The 27,405-nt window shown below is 45.2% G+C and overlaps 2 protein-coding genes and 1 non-coding gene across 3 annotated transcripts; 1 reads left to right on the forward strand and 2 right to left on the reverse strand.

The window, feature by feature from the left end:
* Positions 1-661: 661 nt before the first annotated feature.
* Positions 662-759, reverse strand: LOC146621907 (small nucleolar RNA U13). The gene has a single exon (XR_014906651.1). It is a non-coding gene; the product is annotated as a small nucleolar RNA U13 (small nucleolar RNA).
* A 5,573-nt stretch (positions 760-6,332) lies between these two features.
* spinb (spindlin b) lies at positions 6,333-8,704 on the reverse strand. The gene is made up of 6 exons (XM_085366941.1): positions 8,640-8,704; positions 8,507-8,555; positions 8,270-8,364; positions 7,924-8,079; positions 7,382-7,615; positions 6,333-6,916 (listed from the first exon to the last, which is right to left on the reverse strand). The coding sequence occupies exons 1-6, from the start codon at positions 8,689-8,691 to the stop codon at positions 6,717-6,719; spliced, it is 786 nt and encodes a 261-aa protein (XP_085223067.1). The 5' UTR covers positions 8,692-8,704; the 3' UTR covers positions 6,333-6,716.
* Positions 8,705-15,673: 6,969 nt separating this feature from the next.
* slc71a2b (solute carrier family 71 member 2b) lies at positions 15,674-26,517 on the forward strand. Its single transcript, XM_085367629.1, has 12 exons — positions 15,674-15,956; positions 18,540-18,632; positions 18,864-18,926; positions 19,045-19,172; positions 20,571-20,685; positions 21,024-21,242; positions 21,333-21,446; positions 21,855-21,926; positions 22,716-22,828; positions 22,913-23,010; positions 23,142-23,284; positions 23,364-26,517. Exons 1-12 carry the CDS (start codon positions 15,900-15,902, stop codon positions 23,592-23,594), a joined length of 1,446 nt encoding a protein of 481 aa, XP_085223755.1. The 5' UTR covers positions 15,674-15,899; the 3' UTR covers positions 23,595-26,517.
* The last annotated feature ends 888 nt before the right edge of the window (positions 26,518-27,405 follow it).

Consider the following 27,405-nt stretch of genomic DNA (forward strand, 5'->3'; position numbering starts at 1 on the left):
CCTCCCATCTCCCGTACAACCACAACTAGAAGTTCCACTCATGACAGGAAACACTTAAACACATCACCGAGACGTTACTGGCGGAGCTCAGCTTGACTTCAACATTTAGGTGGAGGTCGCTGGGTTGATGGGTCAGTGCAGTCAGACTCTGGGGAGTCAGCTGGCCTGCTGTGTGCTGAGTTCACTGACCCACTTCTGCACTCAAACAAAATGACTCCCGTTTCTCTGTGAACCCTAAAGCAGATGTTTTTGCTCTGTGGTGCATTCAGGTTCACATGATTGTGGTTTAAAGAGTTGTTGTGTAGCCTGTACAGGTGTTTGTAAGTAAAGACCACCAGACTGGGACGTGACACCTAACCCACCACCCACTCCGAGTCTGTGGCATCCCTGTCATTCAAAAACATTGACTGGGATTCTGTTTATGTGTATTTATCATTAAATAACTGAGACAAAACAAAACGACAGCACCGACAGTAAAAAGCATGTTTACAACTAAAGAAAGTGTCACCACTAAAACAACTACACTATTACTATAAACATGTACAACTACAGGATCTGAGATAGAACTGTGTAGAGTAGAACATCACTGCAGGAACATCCTGATCAGCGATAATATGAAACATTGACTAATGATCCGTATCTTATAAATGCTTCTTGTCAAGGTCAGACGGGCTGAGGCGCATGCGTAACAAGAAGGCTGCACCTTACACGGATGGTCCGTGAACGCACCAATCATCATACTTCTTGAACAAGAAGGATCATAATACAGCGCACGCGCTCTGAGGCTTTATGGAGCGGCTCCAGCGCTCTGAGTGACGGTGCTCTTCTTCACGTGAGTGTTTCTCTTGACTTCATCAGCTCACTGCGCAAACTCCGACAGCGCGGCACGCAAAAGGTTTTAATGTTTCTGAGCGAGAAAACGTGAGAGCAGCACGGGTTTCTGGTCTGACGGGAGCGATGCATTCTGGGAAAGACCGCGGTTCAAATCAGCTCTGCAGCGACCCCAGCGCTCTGGAGGGGAGCTGCAACATAAAAACACGAGACTGAAGAAGTTTAATGTCATATACACACCGCAAAACACAAATGGTTACGCTGAGCAATCAAATTGTTACTTTGCGAGTTCCCTTCAAACAACTAAATAAACAAGTAACTAATATAAAGAATAAATGTAGTACTTATGTGTTTATGTACACAAAGGTAGGGTGTAGTTAAAATTTGAAAGTGCAAGTAGTTATGCAACACAGTGTTAAGATATTCAGAATGTGCAAATTTTAAAATTGTTTATGTTGTATGAAGTTGTGTTATATTGTATATAAAAGTTCACAGTTGCAAATTTACAGGTCAGGTTATTGATAGACAATCACAGTTCGACAGTTAGTCAGGGATTCAGTAGCCTGATGGCCTGTGGGTTGTCCTTACTTTCACACTCCTGTAGCGTCTGCCAGATGGCAGGAGTGTGAACAGTGTGTGCTGTGGGTGGGTGCGTCCCTATCCTGAGTGGTGCTGTTCTCGTACCACACTGATGGAGTTTGTCAGGATACTCTCAACTGTTCATCTGTAAACATTGCTGAGATGTTTGGAGGTTAATCCTAATTTTCTCAGCTTCCTCAGGAAGAAGAGTCGTTGTTGAGCCTTCTTGATGATCTGCCGTGGTTATGGGTCCAGGTGAGATCCTCACTGATGTGGGTGCAGAGGAATTTGAAGGTCTTCACCCTCTGCACAGGAAGTTTTAGTGCACAGGCATATTAATAAATCAGACACAGAAAATAAGAACTGAGTAGAAGGAGTTTGTTTGTAATGAAACTGTGTGTGACGTCTGAAGTACAGAAATAACACCATATAAGACACATGGTGAGCGTCAAATGTTAGAGATCCTGCAACTGGCGTTTTGGACTGTGCAGGGGTCTCTCTCTTCCAGAAGATGATTGAATAAAAGAAATATAAATGTTTTAACACACTATGAGTCGGTTTTCTCTGTTCTATCATGGGGACAAAAGAATCGGGGTTAATAATACATAGTGGGGCGAGCTGGTCTCTCCTCATCCTCGGGTCAACAATCACCTCCTTAGTCTTCTAAACATTTAAGGACAGATTTTCCAGGCACCAGGTCACCAGCTGAGCCACCTCTTCACTGCAGGCCGTCTCCTCTCCAACAGCTATCAGCCTAACAATGGTTGTGTTGTCAGCAAACTTAATGATGGAGGTGTTGCTCTGGGAGGGGATGCAGTCATAGGTGAAGAGGGTGTACAGGGGTGGACTGAGCACACAGCCTTGGGGGGTCCCTGGGCTCACTATCTTTGTACGTGAGATACCAACTCTGACTGCCTGAAGCCTGCCTGTGAGGTGCTTTTCCACCAGTCTGTTTGGGCTGACGGTGTTGAATGCTGAGCTGTAGTCTATAAACAGCATTCGAACATAGGTGTCCTTATATTCGAGGCGTGAGAGGGCTGTGTGGAACGCTGCATTAACGGCGTCCTCGGTAGAACGATTCTTCCGATATGCAAACCTGCAGAGTCGAATGTGTCCGGGATGGATTCTTTGATATGGGACACGACTATCCTCTCAAAACACTTCGTTACAATTAAAGTGAGAGCAATGTTCAAACGACTCTAAATATTTAATACTTAATAAACCTCATAAACAGACTCCGACTACAAAAACTTTGTGTTTTCTGAGCCAATCACAGGTGGACTTGTGTTTTGGAACATTATCGCTTTAAGACAATGATCCACTTCTACTTTGGTAACTACACAAGTTCAGCAAAGATCCACTGTCTGTGTTAAAAAGTGAACCCAAATCCATTTTACACCCAGTCCCAGTCTAAAGCCAAAATCTGGTTTCTGCTCTCTCTGAGGATCAGTGTGTCACAGTTTGTACAGAACGAAGTGTCGGAGGCAGAAAGAACGAGCGAGTCCGAGTGCAAAAACAGAGAAACAGTTTATTTTAGTAAATAGTGAGCTTTTCACTGCTGTACAACACTGGCATCTGTAGGTTGGCACACTTTAAAGGGACGATCCACCCAAAAACTGAACAAAACCAAAACAGAGTTCACACACATTACCGCCGCTGCGACGTCTGTACAAGCTCTGCTGCTGGACTCGTAACGGCTGCGTGCCCTGCTGGTCCAGGATCCCGTTTAATGCTTTTCCCCTTTCTTTTTTTGGACCATTAACCCGACAACAAATGTCATCAGGGACACGGGGGACAAGTAAAAGAAGAAGAAACAAAAAGGCACCGAAAGCCACAACAGACAGCCGGACAACTGAAAACTACACGGACATGCAACTCACATCGATTTACACAGAGCTAATATATGCATGCAAAAACAACACTGCTCTGAACACACACACACACACACACACACACACACACACTCACACACACACACACACACACACGCTACACATCAAAGGTTTCCTGGAAAGTACAAATGTCTCCTGAACGCACCACTCCACATCAGGGAGGCTCGGCATTCACATCACCCCCCAAGCCCGACCCCCACCCCGGAGTCTCTCAGCACATCCTGTGATTCGTAACTGTAGTAAACTGTAGTGAAGCCAAGTAACACGCCTAACAACGTCACGGTGACTCTAGAGCAGCCGTGGATGGGATGAACAGATTCTGGAATTAAGCCTGTGTGAAATGTGCCGGAGCTCACGCCACAGTGAGCAGACATACGTGCACGTGTATGAATCCACCATCCAGAACGTGTTCAGGTTCCTGCGTCCTCCAGCCGATAAAATAAAAATACAAAATAATCAAATCAAATCTGAAGAGTTTAGAAAAACAACAGATGATTTCAATCTGAGACAAACCGACAAAGAGCTCTAGACTCTGACATTAGTGACAGGATGAGGACACGGCTTCTAGAGCCTAAGGAAAAACAACATAAGGTGGGAATCCTTCAACGGCATTTTCATCATGTGCATTCTGACGGGATATTAAAGTACAGATTCTAGAATCGTGTGGGATCAGATTCTGAAAACAGAACCTCAACAAGCCTTCAATCAGAACTCACACGTAAACCAGAACAGCTCTAGAGAGAAGTGACTCCAATCAGAGACAAATGTTTTCTAGAATCTGAAAACAAAAAGACCAAAAACAGCTTCAACGTTTTCCTCGCATCGCACAGAATCAAACCGCAGCTCTCAAAGAGCTTCAAATGTGCAGGCTCCATTTTCTGCACGTACGCTCTCGAATTAGTAAGGAAACTGTCGACACGCCTCCATGTGGCTTCCACTGATTCTACAGCAGCCTGGGCCTGATGTTGTAGAAGGTTCCAGAGTCTCAAGTAAAGAAGGATTCAACACAATTTCAACCAAAGACTCTACAAGCATTCTTCTTTGAATGAAAATACACATAAAATCTATTTTAGTGCAATTCTGGAAACAGATTCTAGAATAAACTGTAAAAAGGATTTAAGATTTGTTCTAGACTCCGTAAAATATTCCAGCGCTGTTTGAGATCAAACCTGAAAAAGGTTCCACAGTTAAACGATTCTAGAATCTGACCGTCCAGAACCAACACAGACAGGATGAAGAGTGTGTGTGTGTGTGTGGGGGGGGGGGGGGGGGGGGGGGGGGGACAGAGGAACAAATGAAATACTGAAGAAATAAATGTTCCATCATATGATGTCTAAGAAAAAAACTGACTTTTTCCAACACTTGAAAAAACGTTTTTGTTCAATCAATCAAATATCCTCCAGAACCAGAGTCATCCAGAGCAGCACATAGTTTGATGTAAAACCACAGAGCCCCGAACATTAGCTGAACTGCTGAAAGATATTTTGTCAACTCTGGAAGTCATAATCATCTTTCCAAACCAGATACATTCTTGAATCGGAGACTTTCATGGGAAACAATACTGAAAAACAGACTCTAGAACAAAACAAAAGTCTAGAATATAAAAAACAATTATCCCACAAAAACCTCAGAAGCTGAACATGTTTGATTTTCTAGAATATTTCGACCTTCATGTTCTAGGATGTATAGCTGGGCAGTTTAGGACAGTTGGTTCTGCGACCAAGAGGACAGACGTTGGGACAACATAAAACAGATTCTTGAATAATTAAAAAAAACAAAAACAATAAAATAATAATGACAATAAAAATGTCTGTTATATATGTTGACGGAAACAGACAAACAGGGTCCAGAAGAGCAGGTTAAGGTCCAAATCTGAGAGGATGTTAAGATGTCTAATCCAGATTTGGCCCAGAATCAGGGAAGCTGGGGTTCTCAAGACTGTCTACAATGTTTGCCTCAGTGTTGTAGAACTTGTGGGAAATCTAACAGAAAACCTTGAACCTAAACGGCAAACGAACGCGGTGAGATGTTAAACTTGGGTATTTTAGTTCTAGAGGACGAAGACTTGTTCTAGAGCTTGGGAATGCAGAGTCCAGGATGAGAACTTTAAACCGTTTCCTCGCGCTGGAAAAAGGGGGAAAAAAACCGCGCTGATGAGACTCCGCTGTAAACCAAAACGTATTTCACCTGGAACGTGTCGTCTAACAGGAATGTTCTGGACTGAAATCCGTTTGGATCCAGAACCAGAATGAACTGTTTGGCAACTACAAAGGAAATTATGTTGGATTTTTAAACATATAGTTTGAGATCTTTTAATCAGGCACACGAGATGTGGTTCAGGCAACATGGCTGTTTATGCGTCAGCTGTTTGGTGCAAGAAAAAAAAAAAAAAAAGACCACCTACTGTGATGGGCGGAGCTACATCAGCTAAGAGTTTATGCTGTTTTACAGCGAGCCGTGAACCCGGGGACGAGCGCCCAAATCCAGAGTCAGTGAGCAAAGTGAAATCCGTCAGTTATAGAAACATTATTGTACACACCTGCAACAGCCGCAAGCGTCCTACAAGCTAAGTGGGTAATAAAAAGTATACACAACAGATAAAAACATAAAGGTGTCAATACAGAGAAAAGGTATGACACAAACCATGTAAACTCTACAGCAGCAGCAGGAGGAAGGGGAGCACACCTTTATAAAAAAACTATTTTGTGTTTAAGATCCGACATCAGCTTTGGAGCCAACCAGGACAGCTGTTTTTATGACGGAGACGACAGATGTGAACCCAAATAACAGCTGCAATGATGGAAAACATGCTCAGAAAACAACAGTATGGTGTCTTCATTCACACTTTGCTGTTTCCTGGATGCTGAATTTGGGAAAACAAACACTGAAGATGTTTGATGTGAAACATAAAATGATTGTGGGACACAAACAGCAACAAGAAAGAGACAAGTGATGAACCCAAAGTCTGTTTCCCCGCTGCATCTCTCAGTGTTGGTTTGCAGATAGACGTCGTCGAGAATGCGGCTCCTGAAGTCCCGTCCCTTCATCGACCCCCGCAGAGCTGCTCGCCCCCCTCTTCGTCAGATAACGGAGGTCGCAGAGGGTCCGACGGGGTTCAGGGAAGGGAGTACTTATTCAGAAAACCTTGCGTTCTCTCTGTGGGGGTCTCAGGATCGAGTCCTCTCTACACCTCTGGGTGAAGCAGATTTTATTTATTCAAAAACCGATTTTGTGAAAGTGGAACGATGAGCGATGGACGACTGGAGCTGGTCTGAAGGGCGCTGTCTGGATTTTTGTCCTGTTTTAAGGCATTTCACCAAAGAGAGTACAGAGCTGACTGGTCTGCACTGGGCAGAGGGTTTCTGGGGGGGTTGGTGGTTCTCAGCAAGTCTTTTTTAAACAGGGTTTCTGGTCTTAGGAGGTCTTGACCAGGTCGTAGACGTAGATGTGGAAGTCGTCGTCGAATTTGATGAAGTAGACGGAGGGTTTGGCCTCCACCTGGTGGATCACCATTCCCGACCTCTTCCCGCCGTCCTCTTTGGCATACTCGACCTGTTTGCCCACCAGACTGTCGACCACCTCGCCGGGCTCTCGCTCCGCCGTCACGCTGTCGTCTGCAGACACGAACACAGAGAAAAGGTCAACTTTATTTATCGTCTTTGCAGAATTTGATCACGAGGCGATTGATAGAGTATTAAACACACCAAAGCAGCAGGTGTTTGATAATCAGGAAGTACCAGCAGTAATATTTACTCGAGTACTCTGCCTCATGAAACAGAAAACCAAAGCAGCGCTGAGCTTGTTTGAGTGAAACCTTGAAAGGAACCCACATCAGCCAGCGTGGAAGCAGCAAGCGTCTGGATGGCACAGAAGCCGATAAAGGCCCACATGTGGATTACTCTCACACACACAGGAAGGAAGCTGAGCCTGCGAGCACTGGCAGCGCTCCCACTCATGAACACGTTGGTTCTTTGATGCCAACAACTCGCTGCTTCAGCTCTCTGTTTCCTGCTTCACTTTTTACTGAAACAGAGAAAAACGTGGCGAGCTGTGACGCCGCCCAGTGCGCTCACACTCACTGGAGTCGGGCATGATGCGCAGGTCGCCCTCCTTGTAGTCGTCCAGCAGCTGGTACATGTAGAGCACCGGGTCCTTCTCGTAGGTGATGTAGAACCAGGAGGTCATGATGGGAGCGCGGGCCAGCACCATCCCCCTCCACTCCTCCTTCGGCCCGTCCTCCGTCTCGAACATGTGCTCCACCGCCTTACCGATCATCGTGTCTGCCAGCAGTGAGTCGGTCACACGGGCCGGAGCTGGACCAATCGCGGGACAGAGAGACACACGGAGAGGTGCGGTTACATCATTGGGACGCCGGGCAGGATGTTAAATAAAGTAACAGCAGTAACTACGTGCATTTACTCGAGTATTCGGCTTAATCTGCAGCAATACAACAGAAAACGTCTGACACAATGAGCCAATCAGCAGCCGCTGCTGCGGACCTCGATGTCCATAAAGTTTGTGACAGTCACACGTTAAAACTCGTCTGGCCGTGTGTCGCTGCGGCTGACAGCTTATTTCCGCCACGAGCCAAACGCGGCGGCCATGACGGGTGGCTCCTCACCCACTCTGTCGGGCAGAACCTCCAGCCCCACCACCCGCTCGTCGGTGTACAGCTCCAGGCCGTAGATGCAGTCGAAGCCGTCGTATTTGATCAGGTAGAGGGAGGGGTTAACGGGCACCTGGTCCAGGACCGTCCCCTTCCACTGCGACGACTTACCTGAGAGGAAGCAGACACGTAAACACCAGCACAGGTGACTCGTTCTCACACGATGCTTAACTTTCTGCGTTTCTATAAACCATCATTTGATCCACTGAGGGACATGTTAATGTTTAACTCGCCAAACTAATCAAATATGAAGCATCAAAAGGAAAATGAGACAGAGGAGAATCACATGGAGCCGACTTACTGCCCTCCTTCCAGATGTGCTGGATCCTGCAGCCCACGATGTTCCTTCTGGGCTGAGTCAGGGTCTTGCTGGGACCCACGCTGGTCCTCTGCTTCCTGCAGGGAGGCGGTTCAGACACGATGAAGGGTGAGGAGGAGAAGATGGTGTGACACCGGTGCGAGCTGGTGACTTTTCATTCATTTGTTGTGTCTTTTAATTAAAAACTTTATTGTACAAATGAAAAAAAAACTGTTTTACTTGTGCGGATTCTTTTTCTTCATCATGTTTGCAGAGACGCCCGAATGTCCTGAAACACACAAACACATCAGTCTGATGACCAGTCGGCAGCGTGTCACGGACATGGGTGGAGCGCCTCGCTCATGTAACTCACCTCCGTCCGCTCGGGGCCGCGGCGCCGTTGGGCTCTTGAAGGGGGTCTTCATTCATCCACCTGTAGAGGAGCAGCCAACCACACCAGCAGTCCGGGCTAAATGCTGGGAGTTTGTGTGAGGCTGATGTGGAGGGTGGAGGATGAGGATGGAGGAAAGGAGGGGTGGGGCAGGAAGGGGGAAAGGGTGGGGAGAGGAGGGAGGAGGCGGGAGTGAAGGAGCACCAGGAATTAGGCTGGACCCTGGAGAGGCTGCATTCAGGCTGGGTACAGACTAACGCCTGGAAGTGACGTCACAGCTGCCAGAACCTATACGGGAACGATGCGTTCAATCTGAGGAGGAAAAGACGGAGACACGGACACGTAAATGCCAACGTTTTACATCAGAGTGATGAATTTAATATAGACGTTTTAATACAACCACTACGTAAAGTTTAAAAAGCTTGTTTTGTTAAAGAAAAGCCAAATAAAAATGTGTAAGTTTTAAAAGAGAAAACAAACAAACAAACAAACAAACAAACATGGCACACAAGGCTGAAACAGGAAGTCTAAACGATGCATCCTGACAGTTAAACAACAAAAACTCCAAACAGGAAACTCAGTTTATCAGTCACGAGTTTAACAACGTTTGATTGGATGAGAGCAGTTGCTAGACTGGAGGTCAAAAGGTCAGCAGAGCGACTCGTGGTGAACAGCAAGGACTGATTAGCCTGATGAATCTCGCAGGTCGGACTGAATGCAGCGACGTTAATGTTTTATGGATCCTGACCAATCACAGCAGCTGAAGGCGTCTCCTTTTAAATCTCTGCTGAAGGTAAAACGTCCAGCGTTGGATACATTTAAAGCAGAGTTTGTGACTAATCTGATTACTGGTTGGCAGTCAAAGGCTCTAAAGGTCAGAGGTCAAAGGTCAGGAATGCTGCAACCCGCTGTTTGTTACTCAGTGAGCAGTGAGTCAGTCCCATAGACTCACACGTTAAAACAAAAGAAACAAACATGTTTACAGCCTGATCCGCTCTTTAAGTGATGATGTATGAATTTTGCTTCTGGGCCCAAACTGCTCTGTGTTTATTAAAGCTGTTGTGTTTTTAACATGTTTTAATGTTTTGTATCTCGTTCTATTTGATGTCAACAATCCCCGAAAAACAGTCAGTGATCCCTGTCGGCCTCTCTTGGTTTTAATTATCATCCCTATTCATTTTAAAACGCAATTTTTAAGCCCTTCTGATGTAACTCCAGCCCAGCCCATGCAGCAGTATATTAATCACTAACCTCGTATTGTGGATGGATTATCTCAGTTGTTCTCCTGACTGAAGTTTGGCCCGTTTACAGCATCCTGCCATGTGACTGTATTTGTCTCTAACCATCAGGAACCTTCACGTTAACTTTTATCGAGTGGAAAAGTGTTAGTGTTCATCCTCCAGCTTCACTGTGTTTATTCTAACATAGCTGTGTCGCTAGAGATCACGTAGCACATCATTATATACCAGCTAGCCCAACTTCAGTAACCCTGCAAACGTCACTGCTGTTTAGTTTCCTGTCTTCATTTATATTGGGAGTGACAGCAGAGCTGTAGATGGATTATTTCCTCCTCCAGCTGTACGGGACCAGGATGGTTCTATAACTCTGGATCACAGCTGTATCTGTCAGCTTTAGGCCAGAAATACAGCACTGAACTGAAGCTAACACACATTTATTCGACTCCTGCAAATCTGCAGGAATTGAGGAAATTCAGGTTGTGGTTAAGAGCTGAAACAACAAAGACAGCGCCAGTGCAAGTATATGGACCTCACCATCGTTTAATGACACACAGATTATTAATTTAATAGATGTTTGATCATTATTTTGTAGTTTTTAATGAAAGTGCCACGTTTTTGCTCTTGGACTCTACTACAGCAGTTTTGTATGATCCAAAGTTCAAAATAATCCTTCTTTGTTGGGCATCGATGCAGTGAGATGGTAGATATTATTCACATAAAAAAATTAAAAACATAACACCTGTGCATGAAAAACAAATCCAAGCAGACGAATATCCACACAGTCTTTTAATACATATTATTATATATACCGTAATAATATAGTTCCTGCCAAATAAGAAAGCGAAGCGTTAACCAGCCCTCCTACCATCTGATAAATCAGCTCAAGGACCACGAGAAGTCAGTCACCCTCGTCACTTCCTCTCTAGAAAGATCAGATCTACGTAAAAACAGAACTGCAGCAGGTAGAACAGTCGGTGTGAACAAAGATGCCTTCCTCTGGTAACCAAACAGAAAACAGGACTGAGCCTGAAAATCCCCTCCACGCTTTAACCAGGTCACAAACGGCGGCGGGAGGATTCGCACCGAGCTGCTCCTGATGTTTGCAGCTGTCACCGCACCTGCAGTAGAAACCACAGACCTGCTGCTGCGACACCAACCGCCAGGTCACAGTGACATCACTGCGTAACGGCAGACTCGCAGCAGAAGAGCAGGATAGAGGGTCACTCTGAGAAGCAGCCTTTAAACTCCGGACAGGTGAATGAGCATCTGCAGGGAAACCTTCTCACACTGAATCCAAACAGGGACCCAAACAAACCCGTCTGTAAGCGCTACACTGACAAAACCTGATACTTTATTCAAGAATATCATCATCTGATCAACAAACTCTGGACTCAATATGAATTTGTAATGAAATATTTCTACAATCTTGAACTGAATCCACGTATGTGCGCTTCAAACCCAAATATCTGCTTTGTAAATGACACCAAAGCTGCTCACCTACATCCTTTAATGGCACACCGCGCTCAAAGACACGCGCACGTCAGGAAGAAATAAGACACTTACTTATTAAATCTGATTTCCAGACAATATTCTGAATAGATCTGGTAACATTAAGAGTTCGTTAGTAAAGGTGACTTATTCTGCTCTCTCACAGTAGCTCTGCGTGATTTACAGCTCAAAATAAGCCTTTGTTTCCTCACACTGCAGCCTTTCCTCCTCAGGCTTCTATTTTCAGCGACCTGTTAAAATCCACCAGTGACCCGTTTAAACTTAGCTTGAATCCGGTTTGAGTTTTGTATGAAAATATAACGGCTAAAACTTTTCCCTATAATTTAACCATTGAGTTACTTTTGCAGAAATCATTAAGACCAAAGTGTGTCCTTCAGATTTACTAGAATGGTGAGCAACATACATGGAGAACCGCGGCGACCCGTTCAAAGGTCATGAAGTCTGACCCTGTGTCCTCGGTGCATCTGGAACGATCCGCAGGTTAAAAGGAAAAAAAGAGGTTTTGCTTTAAAATACTGACTTTGTTTTTAAATCTAAGAGTTTTTCACAGCGTTGTGGATCCACTGTGTTGTTTGTTACAAGTGTTTCCAGCTCATGTCGTTTAAGTCGTGGCTTTTGTTCCGTGATGGTTGATCACTGCTCATTTGCCCCTTCAAAGCAGGAAACTTCTCAGTTTTGTCCGCCCCGTGGAGTGTGGCATCCCCCAAGGCTCCACGCTGGGACCACTCCTACTTTCATTAAATGTGCTGCCTTCTTGACTTTTATCTAATGTTTATACATTTTTCCATCTCCACTGTCATCACGCTCACATTCCAGTCCAGAATGAAACATCATGGGACGTAACGCACTTTGGCTCTGCTCCTATTGTGACAGTGAGTGTGGGGAACTTGTCTGGATTTAACCTGACAAACAGCAGTCCATATCTGAGGGAATTCCTGCTCTACAGATGCCTGTAAGACGATCAGCATCAAGTAAACTCCGTTTGAAACGATTATTGGAAGGTTTTCTAATCGTGGTTCAGATTTGTCACAGAGAAACAACAACAAGTCTGACAACTACAGAAGTTCAGGGACACTAGAAACTAAAAAGAGGCAATTGGACTTAAATTTAGTGCGAGAGGGCCGACATCTCCCAATTTTGGAGCACAAAATTACGAAAAATTAATTTGATTGTTTTAAAAAACCAAGCAAACAGAAGGTGTGCAGATGAGAGAAAATAAAGTAAACAACAGCAAAACACCTACGTGTGAAGTGTCACTAAGCTCGCGAGTAGTATCCTCCCCACAGTGGATAACCTCCGCCCTCCGGCCACTTGGAAACACCTAAAACTTTAGTTTGCTGACATTTTTTTTTTTTTTAGCTCTGCCATAAAAAATACTTTGGTTATTATGATTACACCTTTACTCCACGGGGAGAGGGGGGTTGACCGGGGGACCGACCTCAGGTGTTTGCCTCCGGACTGTGTGGCAGGTGAGGACGCCCTGCTGACACCGGACCGACTCACTGTTGTGGCTTCAAACCCACACACAGCGGTTCTTAGAGCTGCTCCCTCCGCACCTGAAGGCTGGAGGAGCTAGTCCTGCTGCTGCTGATGATGGTGGTGATGAAGATGACCACGCAGAGGTCACACTTTTACCCGCCCCCCTCCTCCTCCTCCTCATCGAGCTGCATCCTCACGCTAAATATCAAAATATGCGCGCAGCTAATTGGCTCGTTCTCCCGCACCCGCGGCGGCCATGTTGCGCCAGTACCGAGAAAACCCGCAGCGGTGCGAGAGCAGGCGCAGGCGAACAAAGGAGAAGGGAGGTCTGCTGCGGAGAAAACGGCCGCTGAGCGCGCGGCTCTGCACACAAACAGCGGCGCACGCACGGCTCGGTCACCGGCGGCGCGTGAGGGTCGCACGTTCTTACCGACACAGAGATCAGAAGCGCCGCATAATCCCGATCAGCCGCCGAGGCTCCAAATTGATCCGCTCAGCCTCCCTTTGGCGCTCCGCTGCGTCAAGCTAGCTGCGCCAAGATGGAGGGAGGGCGGGAAAGAGGCGGCGCGCCCCTTCAAAATAAGAGCGCCGGCTCTACATATTGCCACCAAAGTAAAAGATGAAATGAAGGAAATGCTTTCCTTCAAGTGTTATGTGGACTTTTTTTTTTTTTTTTTATCTCCCAGTCACCACTAAAGTGCAAAAGTATTTCAGATTAAAAGCAGGTGACCTGATTGGCTGTTTTCAGTGCTGAAGAGCTTACTCTCCCATCACTTACCCTGGGTCGCCCCCTCAAGGCTACTGTTGTTGTGATTTGGCACTATATAAATAAAATGGAATTGAACTTTCAAACTTCCACAAGGGGGCGACCCGTGGCAAGTGATTCTACAGAAGCCTGTGGGAGAGTAAGCTCTTCAGCACTGAAAACAGGCAATCGGGTCTCCTGCTTTTAATCTGAAACACTTTTTAACTTCAGTGGTGACTGGGAGATAAAAAAGTCCACATAAAACTTTAAGGCTCGTGTAGCAACAGAAATGCCAAACTCAAAGATATTATAATAAACACACAGGTCAGAATATGACATGTTAAAATACTGGACTATCAACATTTTAATATGACAAATAATGACACAGTACAAGATCATCAGCGGAAAGCAGAAAGTGGAAAACCCTGGCCTATAGGCTTATTGAAATTGCACATTGAAAGTGTGTATCACTAATTGTCAGACTGGGTTTAATAACTCTGATCTTTTCTATTATTCTTCTTATGAAATGAAATCCTTTATGTAAACAGGCAATCTCATTGATATTAAGTTCTCTTTTTCAGGAGAGTATGAAGAGAGACAGCTGCACTGTAAAACGACATGATCGTGTTTTGGAGCTTTTTTTGCCTGAAGCCTGATAAATTCAGAATGTCATTTATAGGTTTATCAGTACTCAGTCAAAGAAGGACCCAGTCTAAACTGTCGTCACTGTTTGACTCTTTTGGCTTTAAGCATTCAGTTTCCTACAGACCTCGCTGCAGCTCATTGTGGTAAAAGAGAATATGTTTTCACAGTTTTGAATATTGAGCACAGAGCAAAAATAATTATAGATCATATTTCTGTTAAACAAGGAATGATTAAAATGATTTACGGTAATGAATAATTTAATGGTTTTTGATTTGTAGATTTTTGAGGGAAATGAGTAAGTTATCGTTAAAAGTCTCTACAGGACAGCGGTGCTTTCTTACAGATGTTACGGTCAGTCCAGTGAAAGACTGCTAAAAAAAATACAGTAAATTCTCAGTAGAAGGATTGCCAGCAAGTTACTTATAATTCCTAATGACCTGACTGTGATTACAGGATACTTATGTGTTTTTATAGGTTAATGAAACAATTAAAACAAGCAAAGGAAACACACACACAAAGAGTGGCGACTTTCAACCCGCAAAGATTATCGATGTAGCTAATGAGAATCACAGACTCACATGATGAAAGAGGTTCACATTCCTCTCTATCTGCCTATGTATTGGTTGAATTGACTGATATTGTTATTGTAGACACAACAATACTTATTTTATGTTGAAGAAGCTATGATTTAAAAAAACAAACATTAACAAAACGAAAACATAGATAGCGCTGTTATTTTAACTAACAGTTTTGTTTAAAATTTTTAAATAACTGTGTACCATAAATTTACAGTCACAGCCAGTCAGGCCTTTATTTTGAAAAACCATCACCAGAAGTGCAGTTGGTCACGCGGGCTGCCTTGACGTTTGTGCCCGTGCGTGTTCGCGCTGACGCCAAAAAAGAAAATCTTCCACAGCTGAGTCCCGCCTTTCCCCCGCTTGCTAAAAAGTGATCCATTGTATTGTTCGCATCCCCGTTCGCTTCCTGCCAAATACTGAGCCTCTGCGCTGACCAGTTTCCTCACAGACAACAAAAGCGCTTAACTAAGAAGTTTTTAGTCTGCCATGTTTTATAAATGAGGATTTTCGCTGAAAAAACGACGCCATCACTCTTAATAAGTATTAACAAAACTGCACTGTGCGGTAATATCGGGTCCGGCAGGGGGCGCGCTTTTTAAGCGTAAGTCTCACTGATCCAGAGTCCGATGTTTCAGCTTTTGCATATGTAACAGACGCCCTGAGCAGGAGGAAATCTGATCTGGAAACAGATTCTTTTGGCAGATGGATGTGCGTTTTGTTTTGAATAACCTACACCGCCGCGGGGCGGTGCTTGTCCCACTTGTTAATAGAGAATTCGGCTGTGCGCACGCGGTGTATTCCGGTGATAAAATAGAGCCACAAGCAGCCAGCGAGCAGGTCAGAGCGGAGGAATTCGGCGAAAACGAAAGCCGAGTCTCCTGCTCACAGTTACCGCTACCACGAAGAGCTCCGGGGTCGGGTCCATGATAGCTCAGCAGGGACACATCTTAATCTCACGCGGCGGGGCATTCTGGAAGAGACGGAGACACCTCGGGAGGATGTCCCACAGCGCGAACCGGGAGTGAAAATCTTCTCAGCAAGATGTGAGATGATGCGGGAGAAAACTGCGACGGAGGCCAGCGACATGGTGTTGGTCCGGAGCTCGGTAAGTGCTGTGGGTTGACGTCGCCGGCCAACGTCGGTGTGAGCGGGCGATAAAAGAGGCTAACGACTGCTTTAATAAGCTGATTAAACGGCTTTGATGTCCCGCTGACAGCCATGTTTGAGTCACCGACAGAAGCTAATTCAGTTAGCCTGACAGGGAGCGGTAAAACAGGAAGCTAATTAGCTGTTAGCAAACTTCGGGCGATAATTAAAGCTTAAAGCATCCAAACAGTAAACTGTCGCCCGTCTGGTTCGGAGGTGTGAATGTTCAGAGGTTTTAATTCAGGAGAAACACCGTAAAGAGCCTCGGTAACAAGTAAAAGTCCTGGAAACAGAGTATTGCTGCAGTGAAAGTCCGGAACTAAACCGAAGTACTGCACTCAAATTACATTATAACACTATTACAGTAGTATTACTCCGGCATTAATACAAAGTACATGAAAAAGTCACGATGGGTGTTACGTTCGTTTCTTTATTATCTTTAATATTTTTTGAATAAAGTTTTAAGTTTGTTATTTGAATGATCCTAGGATAGATATCATTGTTTCAAATTCTTTTAAATGTATGTTATCTATTGAATCATTTTCAAGTAGTTAATTTGTTTTTGATTATTTATTTTTCTTTTCTTGTTTTAAATGTATTCCTGTATTTGATTGGTAATGGAGTAGACTGTATGTAAACTGCCATACATGATGTTTGAGTGCACACACTAAGCTCCTTCTAAACTGTATTCAGAGGTAGTTTGTAACCAGAGCCAGAAAATTCAAAGTGGGATTAAAGTGTAGGTTTAAAAAAATGAAATATTAAAATCAGATGTCAAAGCAGTTAAGATCATGTAGCTGTCTGTATTTTTAAAACAAATGCGTTTATAAGGAGAGAAACAAAGCTGGGGTGTGGTTATCATTGTCCATCATTATCACTGCATTTCATCCATTGTTGTTTTTTTTAAAAGGGTGTAAACACAAATGATAGTTGGATGGATGTGACGGGACGCACTGATTGTAAAACTCCAACCCTCCTGCCTACACCCAGGGTTTGGTTTGTTGTGGTTGCATGCACCAGGTATTCACACTGTTGAAATGTCAAATTCATTTGGAGAGCTACTGACGTCCCGTCAGCCTGCAGCGAGCGTCTGTGCTCGATGGAGGCAGCGTCCAAACTATGTGGTGCGACTGGTCTGTGGGCCACTCGTCAGCCGGCTGTGCAGAACAATAAAGTTCTAACAAACAAACAGCTGAAGTGAAATTGTGTTAAAGACAAAGTGTCCGCTGCAGCCGCTGTCTGGACACTTCGTGTGTGTGTTTTCTTTCGTGCGTCTTCTGTTCCCTGTGACCTCTGCTGTCACTCTTCTCTGTATCGGTGAGGTTATAAACCAATCAGCATTCGACCTACGCACAGCTGAGCTGCTGGGTGTTTAGAGGACAGTGCAGGAGAACGTTTGCATAGGTGGAAAATCTCGTTGTACGCAAATGGAGAGCATCTCTGCTGAGCCGACAGTGCTGTCTCCACATTTACAGTTTCCACTTGTCTTTGGGGTTCAGACTGTTTGAAGACACCCAAAGTGACGTGAAGCTACATCAAACAGTGTGGTGGGAAGCCTTTTTGCAGATTTTCTTTGCAGTTGTGGTTACTACTGTTTGCACGATGCCAGCAGCTCTGCAGATTTTGCCACATTAAAGTTTCCATAAACGCAGGCGACACTCTTCAGTCGACTGAACCTGGAGGCTGAGCCCATGGCGGCATTTACTCCCCACAGAGCCTCAGACTCAGAAAACTGCAGTTCCTCCAATGTCCAGCAGAGGCTCCAGCAGTGAGTCAGTCCCCACAGATGCACCTGTTTAAGAAAGAAAGAAAGAAGGTGTACTTTATTGGTCCCCGTGGGGAAAATCCCTCTCTGCATTTAACCCATTCCCTCAGTGAAGCAGTGGGCAGCCATTGGGCGCCCGGGGAGCAGTGTGTAGGGATTGTACCTTGTTCAGGGGTACCTCAGGGTAGCTGTTCAGGGGAATCGAACCCCCGACCTTCCGATCATGGGGCCACCACTCTACCTACTGAGCTGTCCTCTGCCCTGTTTAAATCCAGCTTACTGTTACAGAGATTTATAAAACCACTTACCCGAACGCACCTTCCTTGTCTCAGCCCCGGTAGTTACAGCCGCGCTCCTCCAAACAGTTTCTTTTTCACAAGTTTTAACAGATCTGTGAAAACAGCCTTTTCTTACTCTGCACCGTGCTGCGAGCTTCAGCTGGAGGACAGATTATGTGGGTTAAGTTCCAGCTGATGAGGAATCACTGGAGTCGGTACCTCCTCCTTCCTCTGCTCCTCTTTAAGACGTTCTCGGTGTCTCGCATACAGCACAGTCTTATTAGCCCATAACGACGTTGAGTTTATTAAAAATGAAGAAGCGATGCAGCTGAATGCTGGAGGACAAACGTGTCTGTGGGTGATGCTTCCACTGGCTTTTAAAGCACTTTTCTGAACTCTGATGGGTCTTAAAGTGAAAGCAGCTGCTCTAATGTCATCATGTTAGCGGGACGCATCACAGGAAGTGAGGTTAATGCGTCTGCCTCTCTGCTCGCCACAGCACGGCCGAAGCCGAGCCAGAGTGACTCATGCCGTGGTGGTGATCTTCTTGGAGTTCTTTGCGTGGGGCCTGCTCACCACGCCCATGCTGACCGTAAGTACACGCACACCTTTTGCTAAAATGTGTAAAGTGTTAAAGTTTTCATGAAGTTTTCAACCTTTTCCTGCAACTATAAACCCCAAAGTGGGATTATTAAAACCTTGAATGTGTCCTCGCTGAAAGCATCACATGACCAAAAATGATCTACAGGCTGATGTAATAAAGGGCGAACCATCATGGCGTCTACGTGCTGAGGAAGTGAAAGTAGTGTGTTTGTGGTTTCAGGTCCTGCGCGATGTGTTTCCTCAGCACACCTTCCTGATGAACGGCCTGGTGCAGGGGGTCAAGGTAAACCGCTCGGCTGTTTACTGTCAGCGCAGCTTTCAGCCACTTCTCCTCAACTTAACGCTTGTTGAATATTACGATATCATGGCGTCTCTGAGTTTGTATTTCTCTGTCCGTTTAGGGTTTCCTGTCATTTCTGTCGGCTCCTCTGATTGGTGCTCTGTCAGACATTTGGGGCAGGAAGTCCTTCCTCCTCATGACAGTGTTCTTCACCTGCGCCCCCATCCCCTTCATGAAGATCAGCCCCTGGTGAGACTAACCCTCTTTCTCAGTAATCTTCCTCTCGGAGATAAAAACATGAGTGAAGAAGTAAAGAATTACGTGCATTTAAATTTTTGGTTACAGCTTCAAACACGAGCACAACACAGAAAATGGCACATAGCACATATGACACTCTTCATAAAACATGAAAGAAACGCGACTAATCAGAAGAGAAGGATACAAAAATATTCAAAGGCTAAGTAATCTGACTGAGGAACGGTCGACGTCACGATCAGCAGAGAGCTCGTCCCTTGATCGTTCTGTTTACAGCTGAGAAACGCCGTGTTTCACAGCTCGCTCAGCTCAGCTCAGTTTGAAATCAGAGCATCTGTGGTTTGTTTTGTTTATAGTTAGCTTGAAACTGGAACCCTGCTAACTCGACTGTAGCTGCACCCGCATCCCAACATCATGTGGAGAGTAGAAAACAGTAGAAATATAATCGCAGACTCCTTATACGCTGATATGCCCCTCAGCAGGCTTACAGCCGTAACCAATCAGAAGAAAGTTGTATGAAGGAGGTGGAGCTAAAACAGCTGCTTGTAGTCCTGCTGCAGACTGGCTCCAAGAATAAAGATGTCGTCTTATGTTTTGACTCCTTTTTAATGTCCTCGATAATAAAAATCACATGTAGAGTAAACTGGACTCTGGGCTGCTTACAGGCGTGTTGGACCACATGTAAAAATCACAGTGGCGTGAAAACAGGCTGAGTAATCAGTGTTAGCTGAGGAGAAGGAACGACGGCTCCATTAAGCTAGCAGTAACAGGCTGCTGCTCAGCCGTGCGTGACAGGAAAACTCTGGACTCTAATCGCCACAACTGTCACATGTTGATCATGTGAGCGGCTCAGGATCAGCAAACACGCTGAAGGCACACTGGCCTCCTCCTCCTCTTCTTCCTGCTTTTCACCCAAACACAGGAGTTACAGTCACTTCAAAGTAAAAAAAACGCACCTATGTTGGATTTCTGCTGGACTGCAGCAGCGATCAGCTGATGTCTGACTGTCACAGAGTCACATGGTTCATACATTTCACAGACTCTCCAATAAAAGACTATATTAGAGTGTTTTTGGTTTAACGACCGTAACATCAGAGTCACAAGACGACAACGCTTCCCTGAAAGCAGAGCGAAAACGTTAACTCTTTAATCCTCACATCACAGGAAGTGAGGTTTCCTGTGTGTGTGTGTGTGTGTGTGTGTGTGTGTTTAACAGTGAGAGAAGTTAAAAAGCATGATTCGATTATTTTGAATTTGATGTAATTCCTGAGACACTCTATAAGTCTCACAGAACGCTGTTTCCCCACCTGAGGGGTCTCTTATTTTGAAATAAAATGGAGGTGTGTGTGTGTGTGTGTGTGTGTGTGTGTGTGTGTGTGTGTGTGTGTGTAGGTGGTATTTCGCTCTCATCTCAGTCTCCGGGATTTTCGCGGTGACCTTTTCGGTAATCTTTGCCTACGTCGCCGACATCACAGAGGAACACGAGAGGAGTACGGCCTACGGACTGGTACACACACACACGCACGCGCACACACACACACTAACTAAACAAAACATCCATGTCATACATTTCACTTACAAATATTTTAGGATGGTTGAATCGTAGAAATATTTTTATTAAATGTTAAAAGTCACGATGACTCACAGATTATATCAGTTATAGTCACAGATGTAAAAATCAAAATTCAGTAAAAATTTGAAAACAAGTTCTTAATTCCAAATTTTATTTTCAGAAACTGAAACATTTTCAGGTTTGTTTTAAAATTCTGACGTTTCAAGTTTGAAGCCCTGCGCCTGAGGTCAAAGGTGGGTTATGTGCTGATTTAACCTCCCCTCCCTCGCCAGGTCTCTGCGACCTTCGCGGCCAGCCTGGTGACGAGTCCGGCCATCGGGGTCTACCTGTCTGGGCAGTACGGAGACAGCCTGGTGGTCCTTGTTGCCACGGTGATTGCTGTGGCAGATATTGCGTTCGTGTTCTTCGTCGTCCCCGAGTCGCTGCCGGACAAGATGAGGCTGACGTCCTGGGGGTTCCCCATCTCCTGGGAGCAGGCCGACCCCTTCGCCGTGAGTCTTTTCATCGCTGTTACAGCTTTGACGTGCTCTGCGCTGACTGATAGATCGATTGATCGATATTTGTGTTTTTGGTGTGTTCAGTCTCTGCGTCGGGTGGGGAAAGACACCACGGTGCTGCTGATCTGCGTCACCGTGTTCCTGTCCTACCTGCCTGAAGCCGGGCAGTACTCCAGCTTCTTCCTCTACCTGCGACAGGTAACGCACAGACAGCTGTGACCAGCATGTGCTGGATAGACTCAGGAGGTCAAAGCTACACGTTCAAGCGCAGGAACACTTATTTGTTCCCTCAATCATCAGGATCAGGAGATTTATGGGATTTAAATGATGAAGCATCTCCACCTTTATTCAGTGCAGCTCAGTGAGTCCCAAAGTGTGGCTTGCCACCCCCTGGTGGGCCCTAAAGGTACTGCAGGAGGGCTGGTCAGACATTATATTTAATTATTTTAATTCTGTATTTAAATTTTAAATTACCCCCCCCCCCCAAAGAATGAAACAAAGATAAAAGTGATGTTTTTTTCTTTGCCATACGCAGATTATTAGAAAACGAATATGAATCAATGAAAACCCGAAGGCGGAAACACTGACGAGGTTTTCATCTTTCAGGTGATCGAGTTTTCTCCGGCAGCCATCACCGGCTTCATCGCCATGGTGGGAATCCTCTCTATAGTCGCTCAGGTACGCTCGTCCTCACAGAGTCGCACCGTCTGCTAACTTTATGTGAACATGTTCAGCCGACAGCCAAAGACCCGACGATGTTAGAGAGAAACAATCCTGAAACTGTTAACCTGCTGTGGCTGCACGCGCGTCTGTTTGAGATAAGATGACTCCTTACTGTCATTGCACCGTCATCTTTAGCACAGAAGTACAGTGAAACTGTCCCACGTCGGCAGCGAGCGCAACTCAACACAATGCAGTAAACTTGTAAAGTGGAGAAAAGATGTGAAGAATAAATTAAAGAATGAGTGTTCACTGTGCATTAATGCCTCAGCTCTGTAGGTCGCCTCCAAAGATGAGCCCACCATGGTGGCATCATCTGGGTGGGTACTGACACAGTCATGTGTGCCCAGAGTGTAGAGTCGGGGGCTGAGGAAAGATGGGGACCGACTGTAACTCTACACGGTCAGAGAGAGAGTCTGATCCAACAGGGGGTGGTAACAGGAAGTCCAATATCCAGCGGTCCCTGTTAGTCCGGGAGCATCGTATTAAAAACAGCTAACGCCCGCGTTGTTCCGAGTGGGAGACGGTGCCGTGGAGCGTCTTCAGCTGAAAGCCCTCAAAGTGTGATTTCTTTGTTTTTTTTTTACTCTAAATGCATGCTGACGTCACAGTGTTTGTTTCAGGTTTGTTCATTTAGTTTGACATGAAAAGCTGCGGTAACCCGTCACACAGACGACAGTTTGTCTTTCTAAACCCTGTAAATGTGTTGCGTCCTGATTTCTTCACTGTACGTCTCGTGTCTGTCAGACGGTCTTCTTCGGGGTTCTGATGAGGACCATCGGTAAGAAGAACACGGTTCTTCTCGGCCTGGCCTTTCAGCTGTTCCAGCTGGTCTGGTACGGCTTCGGCTCCGAGCCGTGGTGAGTCCCAGCGTCTCGCCCGTGTCGTTTCCTGTTTCCTGTGAATGATCTGACCTAAACGTTTATCTGCTCGCGTCCTTACAGGATGATGTGGGCAGCAGGAACTGTAGCGGCCATGTCTTCGATCACCTTCCCGGCAATCTCTGCTCTGGTGTCACACAGCGCCTCACCCGACCAGCAAGGTGAGTCGAACCTGACCGTCCGAAGGGGCGTGTCTTAAACAGGGTCTGTGTGGCCGTGGTTTGTATCAACATCTGACTGTGTCACATGGATGAAGGTGGTGCAGATGTGACTGAGGCGTCTGTGTGTTCAGGTGTGGCACAGGGGATGATCACAGGTATCAGAGGCCTGTGCAATGGTTTGGGCCCGGCTCTCTACGGCTTCATCTTCTTCCTGTTCAATGTGGAGCTGAACGAAGTGGAGCCGATGGCAGGAAGATCCACAGCAAGCACACAGGTGCGTAGAAATGCGCCTTGCTGATTCTTTCCTCGCTGTTCTGTTTCCCGTAACGAGTCGGTTCTCTCTCCGTCTGTAGAAGCTGGTCGTCCCGGGCCCGCCCTTCCTCTTCGGCGCGTGCAGCGTCATATTTGCTTTAGTTGTCGCCTTCTTCATCCCTGAGCGCCACCAGCTGGCCGAAGTCAAGACCTGCACCGCCAACAAGGCCGGCAGCAGCTCCGCCGCACACGCTCAGAACGGCAGCCCTCTTGCCGTGCCCATCAGCGACACAGAGGACCTCGAGCCGCTGCTGCAGGACAGTGTCATGTGACTCGTAGGCAGTCTGGCCAATTACAAAACAGAGTCTTGTATGCAAGTCCCTCCCCCTGTTAAAAAAAAAACAAACCCTCTCTTCCCCCGATCCAGACCGTCGGGGAACGTTAGGCGGCGGCCTCCCCGGCAAACCGCTTTTTATCTCACTGATATCACTCACCTGTGACTCCTCCCATTCTTTGCCCAGGTGTGTTTGGGCAGGTAGAACCAAAGGGCTTTGAAGTCTTGCCTCAGTAAGAGTCGAGATCTCTCCGTTAAAACAGATCAGCAGAAGTAAAGTGGTCGTGTAGTCGTGCAGGATCGCAACGTTTTACTTTACGAGCCAATCGCAGCGAGGACGGGACCAGAGAAGCCAAAGCAACTGACAGCAGCCTCCCATACCTGTCAGTCAGGTCTGTACCTGACTCCACCCGTCAGGTTCGCAGAGGTGAGGCCATCAAATGCTCCTCATTGTACGGGCAGTGAAAGCTGACACTCAAAACTACGTTGTTTTTTTTTTTTGTTTTTTTTTATGGGGGGGGGTTGTTTTTTGGATCGGAGGGCGAATCTTGGCGAGGACGAGGAGGTTGGAGCTGCTCGGGATTGTGGGATACAATACCAAATCATGATGAGATCCAGGTGTTTGTTTTCTGTCTGGATCTATTTGCGCTCAGACTTCCCGTCACACAGAGCATGTGCAAACTGACTGGCTATGATGTCATTGCCCTCTCCCGTCAGGAGTTTGCATATTTGGGAGAAATCCGAGTAAATAAACGGCGTGAAGCTGGAGGCGTCATTTAGCTCCGCCTCATTATTTCATTATTTGGTCTCCCAGTTTAATAGTTTTAATTTACTAATGTGGCGTTTTTGCTTTGAGCTGCAGGTGTGGTCCTTTTGTTTCAGTGTAGATTTTCCTGCGTTGATCCAGTAAACGGGACTCGGTTTGACTTCAAATCAACATTTAAATGCATTTCATGTATTTATTTATTTATTTCATTTTTCTCAGCCCTGATTTCAAACCTCCGCCCTATAGACGGTCTCATGTTTTGCCTCCTCCCATCCTGTAGAGGGCGCTGTACTGCTGTTTTATAGCCTAAGGCTGGACGAAGTCTGCAGGGTTGGAGTTTTTACAGCGTGGATCAAATTAATATCAACGATTTCACTGAAAACCGAGTTTTCTCTGAGCCGCAGTGACAAGTGATGGCTTTAAGGACAGAGAGCACCACCTAGTTTTTGCCATTGCTCCTCCCACAATCTGAGCCTCTGCGGGTCACCACCTCCTCCTCCTCCTCCTCCTCGTCTTCTTCTTCTGTTTTAATACTTGAAGTTTGTTTCTGTTTGACCTGAAAGTGCTCTCCCCGTCCGCCTGCCCCTTCCAGGTCGGACAAATCAAACGCTCCAAGTTACTGATGCAGTTTGAACCTTGGCGGTCCCGAGGCGGCTGCTCACAAACCAACCGGTGCCGTGTTTTATTACTCTTTTGTGCTTATTTTGCCTTTTTGTTACAGGCTGTATTTCTCAGAAGGTCAACAGATCGGTTTAAAAAACCTGATCAGTCGTTTAAGTCGAGTTTTCTCCCAGTTCAGGTTAAAAACCATCGCATGTGCGCTCTGTGCAGGTTCTCACGTTTGCCCCTTAAAGCTTCAGCCTTCATGATGGGTTCATGTCACGTATGTATTTTTGTGCACAGAGCTCCGGCGGTCCTGGAGGTCTCTTCATGTCCAGTTTGAACCAGTGAAACCAGTTTAAGAGCACATGTGGGGCTCCAGCTGTTGCTTAAAGACAGATCGATGAATCAATGATCTTGTGAACCAGAGCACAGGTCAGGTGCGTTTACCTGCACAGCTCGGCTACTGTAAGTGGAATATAACTCGTGCTGCATTCAGGCTCTGTTTCTGTGTGGGAGATGATAGTTTTTGACAGTTTAAAGTGACCAAAGGTTCTCTGACAGATGACGTCACCTTTGAGTGGTAGTTCTTCCTTATTTTTCCTTTTTTCCCCTGAATGCAGCATGAACGTTGTCATGGCTACAGGAACGCCTGATCATCCTGTTGTGACGTTGATGATGATGTAGCTCAGAAGCACAATCGACTGTTAGAGAAGCTCTCGGCTTAATAACCTTTAACCTTTTAACCCTTAACGCCCACTTGCCGATGATGTCAGATGGTTTATTTTCCTATGCTCACCGAGTGTCCTCAAATGCCTCGTGGAGAGTCTTGGATCCCACAGTAGTTTCTCCAAGTACTGAATGCCTTTCTGTCTGGAATATTCTTTAGACTCAGTCCAATTTAAAACTGGATCATTGGAATTTTTTTTGTCTTAAGTTCACAAATTTGTGTCCTTCATGTTGGAATTCAGAACCTAGATTTAGTGATCCGGCCGGATGACTCAATCATTCTTCCTGCTTTTCTGTTAAATCTGACGATGAGATGAATATTCTGGAGATTAGGGCGGCTGATTGTTGACTCCATGATTAAGAGCGAGTCGCTCCATCACGTCGTCATCGTGTCATAAAGTTTTTAATGAATTTCCCCGTTGATGATTCTCCGAAACTGTTCATGAAGTGAAACGTGACGTTTTTAAATGTCAGCTTGTGTTTGGTCACACAGACGATGGAGGCTGTAAATCCTCCTCAGAGGCTTTTTTTTTTCTTTTTTTACGGTGAGGCGTGAAGGCTGACGCGCCAACATGGCCGCCGCAGAGACTGACAGACATTCCCAAATGTTCCTCCTCTTCCTCCTCCGTGCAGACCTTTTGCTGATTGCTGCACTTTAATTTCTCTGAACGTGTGCCTGAATCACTCGTGTTCATATCACTTTTATATTTAAACCGAGAGACGTGTCACGTATTTTGCTTTTGCTCTTTTATCTTAAGAACATAATTTTGAATATCATCTATGATAACGTGAATATTAATAACAATAAAGAGAAACGTGTGACATTTGAAATGTGTTTATTTTTTATTCAGTTTAATTTGACTTTTTTTATTTAAAAATTAATTTTTTATTGATTAAAACAAAGAAAAGTATTTGTTTTGCATTTTATTTCCTTGTTATTTTTTCTTCTTTACTCTAAATTCAAGAATAAAAAAAAAACAAAAAACAAAAAACCAACATTTCCTTTATAAATATACAAAGTCCACCTAACGATGCAGCGGTTTGTCGGTCCTCCCTCAGCAGCAGTAACCTGCATGATGGCTCTGTGTGACATCATCAGTGCTTCAGCTCGTTCATGCTCAGCTCTCTGAAGCATTCGTACGTTACTTTGGTCAACAGACAGCATGAAGTGTTCTGATTAAAGATCGACCAAATTAAACTTCAGTTTATTTAAATTAGAAAGTTTGTCAAAAATGCGCCCATTATTGAAAAATGTGTGTTTACAAACATTAAATAAAAATAAAGTCACAAACGTCTGAATCGAAGCAGCTTCAGTAAAATTCACAAATACAAAAACGTTTTTCTCCATTTTACAGAAACTTTAAAAAAAAAAAATTTTAAACAGCAAAAACTTTTCTATATTTTAATGCACAAATCAAAGCTGCTAAGTTCGTAACTATGACAACCACAGAAAAATACACTAAAAGAAATCATAGAAATCAAACCTGATAAACAGAAAATCTCTATTTGGTCACAACTTTCACACTTTGAACAAAAAACTACATTTACACAGAAAACATCAGCTGATAAATGTGAGAAATGTAAAAGTGAATAAAAATCAAATCTGCTCAGGATCACAAAGAAATCAGCTTCAGTCTGTTTTTATTGATTTCAACTGAATTCGATTTTGAAATGAAGAGATTTAGACAATCGACATCTTCAAAACTAAAAGAAA

The sequence above is a fragment of the Diplotaxodon limnothrissa genome, linkage group LG12 (assembly GCF_057381915.1).
Source record: "Diplotaxodon limnothrissa isolate DT_005_m linkage group LG12, D_limnothrissa_male_GT1.1, whole genome shotgun sequence".
Taxonomy (NCBI): Eukaryota; Metazoa; Chordata; class Actinopteri; order Cichliformes; family Cichlidae; genus Diplotaxodon; species Diplotaxodon limnothrissa.